The sequence below is a fragment of the Anguilla rostrata genome, unplaced genomic scaffold, assembly GCF_018555375.3.
Source record: "Anguilla rostrata isolate EN2019 unplaced genomic scaffold, ASM1855537v3 scaf0355, whole genome shotgun sequence".
Classification (NCBI taxonomy): Eukaryota; Metazoa; Chordata; class Actinopteri; order Anguilliformes; family Anguillidae; genus Anguilla; species Anguilla rostrata.
Window position 1 is genome coordinate 1 of NW_026985881.1, and position 9,307 is coordinate 9,307.

At 40.1% G+C, this 9,307-nt stretch overlaps 1 protein-coding gene across 1 annotated transcript; it reads left to right on the forward strand.

Annotated features, from left to right (window-relative positions):
* Window positions 1-6: 6 nt before the first annotated feature.
* On the forward strand, window positions 7-9,097 carry LOC135246462 (Fc receptor-like protein 5). Its single transcript, XM_064319918.1, has 12 exons — window positions 7-127; window positions 359-634; window positions 836-1,132; window positions 2,068-2,346; window positions 2,721-3,002; window positions 3,942-4,220; window positions 4,438-4,713; window positions 4,915-5,211; window positions 6,105-6,383; window positions 6,761-7,057; window positions 8,147-8,428; window positions 8,802-9,097. Exons 2-12 carry the CDS (start codon window positions 463-465, stop codon window positions 9,095-9,097), a joined length of 3,036 nt encoding a protein of 1,011 aa, XP_064175988.1. The 5' UTR covers window positions 7-127; window positions 359-462.
* The last annotated feature ends 210 nt before the right edge of the window (window positions 9,098-9,307 follow it).

Here is a 9,307-nt window from a genome sequence, read left to right on the forward strand (position 1 = left end):
AGTGGAAATGAGTTCACAATCCCAGCTCTAGATCAGTCACACAGTGGAAGATACTCCTGCCAAGGGAGAAAACCAGGAAGAGATGTTTACACTGAAACGAGCAAAGATGTGACTCTGACTGTAGGTGGTGAGTAATGTTGTTGTGCTGTAAGAGTTTACTGGTAGAACATTTGACCTATATTAATGCTTACGTAAAAGTGCAATAATTAATATCCAGTATTTGCAAATGATTCTATTTTTTGTTACCTTTGTAATATTGTATAGAAAGTTGTCGACTGACGGGCATCAGCAATCCATGTAAAGCAGGTATTCCTGTGAATCCATCTTCATCTTGCACTTTGTTTCCTGGTCTTTCCAGCACTCCCACCCGTGGTTCTGACTCTACAGACTGGATTGAAAAACATCTTTAACAGAGAGAGAGCGACTCTTCACTGTCACATTCAGGACCACTCTGCTGTGTGGATGAATAAATGGTACAGAGATGGACGAGAACTTCCTGTGGGCACAGCTGAGGACACCTATGAGATCCTGTCTGCTGTTCAGTCAGACTCAGGAACATACACATGTAAAGGACAACATAAAGAAAGAGTACTGTATACTGACAGCAGCAATATGGTTGCACTCAAAGTTAATGGTAAGATGTCATTTATTACATGATGATACAAATGTAATAATTATAATGTAGTATTTCTATTTTTGCTAAATTTTTTACTTTAACTGTAATGTTGTGGATTGTTCTATGTGGCCTGTTTATTATGGTTAGTGTCTTAAAGTAGCATCTGAAATGTATGTTTACTCTGGTTTTCCTGCGTGTGAAATTATACCTGTTTTTTAGGGGAGGCCCCCAAACCCCTGCTGACTCTGGACCGCCCCAGTGGAGAGATCTTCACAGGAGATACAGTGACCCTGAGCTGCAGGGCTGGCACAGATCCTGCTGGCTGGGAGTATCTCTGGTTCCAAAATACACAGGGAGCAGCACTGACCAGCACTGACTCCAGCAGCACTGACGGGTCCCGTTACACCATCCACTCTGCTGCAGTTTCACATGGTGGAGAGTACTGGTGCAGAGCAGGGAGAGGGAGCCCCACTGTCTACACACCGTACAGTGACTCTCTCCAGCTCAGCATAACTGGTAACATAAGAAATACATTTCACTACTTTTTATCAGTCTAGTATATGATACATCTAATAATTCTGTAATGTTATATACTGTTGTTGCTTTCATAGTTCTCCTTTGGTAAACCTAAAATGAAATGAATTGTAGTGACATTACTGTACATGTATGCAAATACACACACATACAAAAACAAAATAAATAATATTTTCACTGTTCATACATACAAGCAAACATGCATAAATATTGGCTGTCTGTGAACATTTTTGCATGCTTTTTTGTATGATCGTAGTTGCCGTTTCACTGTAATCAGGTGAACTGGTTTCTCTCTAGTTGCATTGAGTTCTTCCTGTAAGTTGTAGTGCAGTCTTACAACGGTTTCTTTTGCTAGACAACACAAAATATTTGTCTTCTGCATTCTGGGTGTACTGAACACTGTTTCTGGAAATCTCAAGATTTTTTGCAATTCCTCACTGAAAATAACCTTCTTGCCACAATTTTTATCAGACCCCGCACATATTACCTTACTCCTTCTTTGCCATATTTCCTGCAACTTAATGCCTATTTTACTTGCACTACAGGCTAAATGTATTAGGTTACCTGGGGTTTAAAAAAAAAAGCTTATGGTAGATAAGATTTCCCTTTATTTAATTACCCTGCCACCTATCTCCCACCCCTCCACCTTCTACTTCGCAAAATGATTGGATAGACTTCCAATATTCCAATAGTTAATTGAATTGTCATTCAAGCAAAGGAGGCTATTTTTGAGGAATGTAACATCTAAGATTATTTTTAAGTAAAAATCATATTTTTGTGTTATTGTAGGTATAAATAAAAAAAAGGTTTGTATGTTGGTGTGTTCTTCAATAAATGCACATATATTAACTGAATTCTTCTGAACAGCTGAAGTTATTTGTCCCAGTGATGGTGTTGATTGTGTCCTGTACTGGCAGCTCCACCACCTGCTGTGCTAACCCTGAACCCTGCATGGAGGAAGTTCTACCCCACTGAGAAAGTGACTCTCAAATGTGAGATTCAGACCCATCAGACTGAGTGGAGTTATCTGTGGTACAGAGATGGAGCCTCTATGAACAGTGTGCTCTCCAGAGGAAATGAGTACACAATCCCAGCTCTAGATCAGTCACACAGAGGAAGATACTCCTGCAGAGGGAAAATACCAAGAAGAGATGTTTACACTGAAAAGAGCAAAGATGTGACCCTGACTGTAGATGGTGAGTAATGTTGCTGTGCTGTGGAAACTACACAGACCTATATTTATGTTAATTTATACGTACCATGATTCTCATGTGCCTATTCCTCTTAGTTTTGACTTCTTAGTTTGGTTATTTATTTTTTTTTTTTTTTGTAAAGCACCCTGGGATGTACGCATGAAGAGCACTATATAAGAGCTTATTGTATTGTATTGTATTTTATTGTATTGTATGGTCTGGGTGATTGCTGGGTGAGCAATCATCTGTTACATAAGAATTAACTTTATTTTATGGTGAGTTATGGTTTGTGCAGCTCTGTTTATAATAGTAAGTGTCTTAACGTGACTCTGGTTTTCTGGTGTTTTAACCTGTGGGTAATTATGCCTGTTTTGTAGAGGAGGCTCCCAAACCCCTGCTGGCTCTGGACCCCCCCAGTGGAGAGATCTTCACAGGAGATACAGTGACCCTGAGCTGTAGGGCTGGCACTGATCCTTCTGACTGGGAGTATCTGTGGTACAAAGAAACACAGGAAGCAGAACTGACCAGCACTGACGGGTCTCGTTACACCATCCGCTCTGCTGCAGTTTCACATGGTGGAGAGTACTGGTGCCTAGCAGGGAGAGGGACCCCCACTGTCTACACACCGTCCAGTGACTCTCTCCAGCTCAGCATAACTGGTAACATAAGAAATACAATTTACTGCTTTTTATCAGTCTAGTATATGATACATCTAATAATTCTGTAATGTGATATACAGTTGTTGCTTTCATAGTTCTCCTTTGGTAAACCTAAAATGAAATGAATTGTAGTGACATTACTGTACATGTATGCAAACACACACACATACACACACATACAAAAACAAAAATAATATTTTCACTGTTCATACATACAAGCAAACATGCATAAATATTGGCTGTCTGTGAACATTTTTGCATGCTTTTTTGTATGATTGTAGTTGCCGTTTCACTGTAATCAGGTGAACTGGTTTCTCTCTAGTTGCATTGAGTTCTTCCTGTAAGTTGTAGTGCAGTCTTACAACGGTTTCTTTTGCTAGACAACACAAAATATTTGTCTTCTGCATTCTGGGTGTACTGAACACTGTTTCTGGAAATCTCAAGCTTTTTTGCAATTCCTCACTGAAAATAACCTTCTTGCCACAAATTTTATCAGACCCCGCACATATTACCTTACTCCTTCTTTGCCATATTACCTGCAACTTAATGCCTATTTTACTTGCACTACAGGCTAAATGTATTAGGTTACCTGGTGTTTAAAAAAAAGCTTATGGTAGATAAGATTTCCCTTTATTTAATTACCCTGCCACCTATCTCCCACCCCTCCACCTTCCACTTCGCAAAATGATTGGATAGACTTCCAATATTCCAATAGTTAATTGAATTGTCATTCAAGCAAAGGAGGCTATTTTGAGGAATGTAACATCTAAGATTATTTTTAAGTAAAAATCATATTTTTGTGTTATTGTAGGTATAAATAAAAAAAAGGTTTGTATGTTGGTGTGTTCTTCAATAAATGCACACATATTAACTGAATTCTTCTGAACAGCTGAAGTTCTTTGTCCCAGTGATGGTGTTGATTGTGTCCTGTACTGGCAGCTCCACCACCTGCTGTGCTAACCCTGAACTCTGCATGGAGGAAGTTCTACCCCACTGAGAAAGTGACTCTCAAATGTGAGATTCAGACCCATCAGACTGAGTGGAGTTATCTGTGGTACAGAGATGGAGCCTCTATGAACAGTGTGCTCTACAGAGGAAATGAGTACACAATCCCAGCTCTTAATCAGTCACACAGAGGAAGATACTCCTGCAGAGGGAAAATACCAGGAAGAGCTGTTTACACTGAAATGAGCAAAGATGTGACTCTGACTGTAGATGGTGAGTAATGTTGTGCTGTGAGAGTTAGCTTGACCTATATTAATGCTTACGTAAAAGTGCAATAATTAATATCCAGTATTTGCAAATTATTCTTTTTTTTGTTACCTTTGTAATATTGTATAGAAAGTTGTCGACTGACGGGCATCAGCAATCCATGTAAAGCAGGTATTCCTGTGAATCCATCTTCATCTTGCACTTTGTTTCCTGGTCTTTCCAGCACTCCCGTCCGTGGTTCTGACTCTACAGACTGGATGGAAAAACATCTTTAACAGAGAGAGAGCGACTCTTCACTGTCACATTCAGGACAGCTCTCCTGTGTGGATGCATAAATGGTACAGAGATGGACGAGAACTTCCTGTGGGCACAGCTGAGGACATCTATGAGATCCTGTCTGCTGTTCAGTCAGACTCAGGAACATACACATGTAAAGGACAACATAAGGAAAGAGTACTGTATACTGGCAGCAGCAATATGGTTGCACTCAAAGTTAATGGTAAGATGTCATTTATTACATGATGATACAAATGTAATAATTATAATGTAGTATTTCTATTTTTGCTAATTTTTTTACTTTAACTGTAATGTTGTGGATTGTTCTTTGTGGCCTGTTTATTATGGTTAGTGTCTTAAAGTAGCATCTGAAATGTATGTTTACTCTGGTTTAACTGCGTGTGAAATTATACCTGTTTTTTAGGGGAGGCCCCCAAACCCCTGCTGACTCTGGACCGCCCCAGTGGAGAGATCTTCACAGGAGATACAGTGACCCTGAGCTGTAGGGCTGGCACAGATCCTGCTGGCTGGGAGTATCTCTGGTTCAAAAAAACACGGGGAGCAGCACTGACGAGCACTGACTCCAGCAGCACTGACGGGTCCCGTTACACCATCCGCTCTGCTGCAGTTTCACATGGTGGAGAGTACTGGTGCCGAGCAGGGAGAGGGAGCCTCGCTTTCTACACACCGTACAGTGACTCTCTCCAGCTCAGCATAACTGGTAACATAACAAATACAATTTACTGCTTTTTATCAGTCTAGTGTATGATACAGCTAATTATTATGTAATGATATTATAATGTTACTTTCACAGTTCACCTTCACCTGGTACGACTAAAGTAAAATGAATCGTATTGCCATTACTGTACATGCATATAAACGCACATGAGCACATGCATGTGTACACACACAGACACACACATACAAAAACAAAATCAATATTATTTTCATTGTACTTGCATACAAGCACACATGCATAAACATTTGCTGTCTGAACATTTTTGCATGCTTTTTTGTATGATCGTAGTTGCCATTTCACTGTAATCAGGTGAACTGGTTTCTCTCTAGTTGCATTGAGTTCTTCCTGTAGCTGTGGTGTAGTTTATGACAGTTTCTCTTGCTACACAGCACAAGATATTTGTCTTCTGCCTTCTGAGTGTGTACTGAAAACTGCACCTGGAAATCTTAAAGCTGCTTTGCAATTCCTGACTGGGAATAACCTTTTTGCCTCAATGTTTACTTGACCTCACACATTCAAGCTTAACTCCTTCTTTGCAATATTTCTTGCAACTTAATGCCTATTTTACATGCATTACAGGCAAGTAAAATAGGCACTTCTCTCCCACCCCTCCACCTCTGACTGCACAATGATTAGATAGACTTCCAATAATTAATTTAATTGTAATTAAAGCCAAATTAAGAATATTTTAAGAAATGTCACGTCTAAGACTATTTTTAAGTAAAAGTCATATTTTTGTGTTATTGTAGATAGAAATTGAAAAAATAAAAAAAGTTTTTTTTTATTCGGTAAATGCACACATATTAACTGAATTCTTCTGAACAGCTGAAGTTCTTTGTCCCAGTCCTGGGTTTGATTGTGTCCTCTACTGGCAGCTCCACCGCCTGCTGTGCTAACCCTGAACCCTGCATGGAGGAAGTTCTACCCCACTGAGAAAGTGACTCTCAAATGTGAGATTCAGTCCATTCAGACTGAGTGGAGTTATCTGTGGATCAGAGATGAAGCCCCTATCAACAGTGCGTTCTCCAGAGAAGATGAGTACACAATCCCGGCTCTAGATCAGTCACACAGAGGAAGATACTCCTGCAGAGGAGGAATACCAGGAAGCGCTGTTTACACTGAAATAAGCAAAGATGTGACCCTGACTGTAGATGGTGAGTAATGTTGCTGTGCTGTGAAAACTACACAGACCTATATTTATGTTAATTTATCCGTACCATGATTCTCATGTGCCTATTCCTCTTAGTTTTGACTTCTTAGGTTGGTTATTTATTTATTTATTTATTTATTTTTTAAATTTTAATTTTAATGTGGAGCACCCTGGGATGTACGCATGAAGAGCGCTATATAAGAGCTCATTGTACTGTATTGTATTGTATGGTCTGGGTGAGCAATCATCTGTTAACAAACAAGTAACTTTATTATATGGTGAGTTATGGTTTGTGCAGTCTTGTTTATAATAGCAAGTGTCTTAATGTTACTCTGGTTTTCTAGTGTTTTTCCTGCGGGTGACATTATACCTGTTTTGTAGGGGAGGCCCCCAAACCCCTGCTGACTCTGGACCCCCCCAGTGGAGAGATCTTCACAGGAGATACAGTGACCCTGAGCTGCAGGGTTGGCACTGATCCTGCTGGCTGGGAGTATCTGTGGTACAAAGAAACACAGGGAGCAGCATTGACCAGCACTGACTCCAGCGGCACTGACGGGTCCAGTTACACCATCCACTCTGCTGCAGTTTCACATGGTGGAGAGTACTGGTGCCGAGCAGGGAGAGGGAAACCCGCTTTCTACACACCATACAGTGACTCTCTCCAGCTCAGCATAACTGGTAACACAAGAAATACAATTTACTGCTTTATTTCTCAGTCTAGTATATGATACAGCTAATTATTATGTAATGATATTATAATGTTAATTTCACAGTTCACCTTCACCTGGTACGACTAAAATAAAATAAATCGTAGTGCCATTATGGTAAATGGACTGCATTTATATAGCGCTTTTACCCAAAGCACTTTACAATTGATGCCTCTCATTCGCCAGAGCAGTTAGGGGTTAGAGGTTAGGTGTCTTGCTCAAGAACACTTCGACATGCCCAGGGCGGGGTTTGAACCGGCAACCCTCCGACTGCCAGACAATCGGTCTTACCTCCTGAGCTATGTACATTAATGTACATGCATTCAAACGCACATGAGCACATGCATGTTTACACACAGGCACACACATACAAAAACAAAATCAATATTGTTTTCATTGTACTTGCATACAAGCACACATGCATAAACATTTGCTGTCTGAACATTTTTGCATGCTTTTTTGTATGATCGTAGTTGCCATTTCACTGTAATTAGGTGAACTGGTTTCTCTCTAGTTGCATTGAGTTCTTCCTGTAGCTGTGGTGTAGTTTCATGACAGTTTCTCGTGCTACACATCACAAGATATTTCTCTTCTGCCTTCTGAGTGTGTACTGAAAACTGCACCTGGAAATCTTAAAGCTGGTTTGCAATTCCTGACTGGGAATAACCTTTTTGCCTCAATGTTTACTTGACCTCACACATTTAAGCGTAAATCCTTTTTGCAATATTTCTTGCAATTTAATGCCTATTTTACATGAATTACAGGCAAGTAAAATAGGCACTTCTCTCCCACACCTCCATCTCTGAATGCACAATGATTAGATAGACTTCCAATAATTAATTTAATTGTAATTAAAGCCAAATTAAGAATATTTTAAGAAATGTCATGTCTAAGACTATTTTTAAGTAAAAGTCATATTTTTGTGTTATTGTAGATAGAAATTGAAAAAAAAAAAAAAGTTTTTTTTTATTCGGTAAATGCACACATATTAACTGAATTCTTCTGAACAGCTGAAGTTCTTTGTCCCAGTCCTGGGTTTGATTGTGTCCTGTACTGGCAGCTCCACCGCCTGCTGTGCTAACCCTGAACCCTGCATGGAGGAAGTTCTACCCCACTGAGAAAGTGACTCTCAAATGTGAGACTCAGTCCATTCAGACTGAGTGGAGTTATCTGTGGTACAGAGATGGAGCCTCTATGAACAGTACGCTCTCCGGCAGTGGAAATGAGCACACAATCCCAGCTCTAGATCAGTCACACAGAGGAAGATACTCCTGCAGAGGAGGAATACCAGGAAGAGATGTTTACACTGAAATGAGCAAAGATGTGACCCTGACTGTAGATGGTGAGTAATGTTGCTGTGCTGTGAAAACTACAGAGACCTATATTTATGTTAATTTATCCGTACCATGATTCTCATGTGCCTATTCCTCTTAGTTTTGACTTCTTAGGTTGGTTATTTATTTATTTATTTATTTTTTAAATTTTAATTTTAATGTGGAGCACCCTGGGATGTACGCATGAAGAGCGCTATATAAGAGCTCATTGTACTGTATTGTATTGTATGGTCTGGGTGAGCAATCATCTGTTACCAAACAAGTAACTTTATTATATGGTGAGTTATGGTTTGTGCAGTCTTGTTTATAATAGCAAGTGTCTTAATGTTACTCTGGTTTTCTAGTGTTTTTCCTGCGGGTGACATTATACCTGTTTTGTAGGGGAGGCCCCCAAACCCCTGCTGACTCTGGACCCCCCCAGTCGAGAGATCTTCACAGGAGATATGGTGACCCTGAGCTGCAGGGTTGGCACTGATCCTGCTGGCTGGGAGTATCTGTGGTACAAAGAAACACAGGGAGCAGCATTGACCAGCACTGACTCCAGCAGCACTGACGGGTCCAGTTACACCATCCACTCTGCTGCAGTTTCACATGGTGGAGAGTACTGGTGCCTAGGCAGGGAGAGGGAAACCCGCTTTTCTACACACCATACAGTGACTCTCTCCAGCTCAGCATAACTGGTAACACAAGAAATGAACAATTTACTGCTTTATTTCTCAGTCTAGTATATGATACAGCTAATTATTATGTAAAGATATTATAATGTTACTTTCACGTTCACCTTCACCTGGTACGACTAAAATAAAATAATCGTAGTGCCATTATGGTAAATGGACTGCATTTATATAGCGCTTTTACCCAAAGCGCCCTTTACAATTGATGCCTCT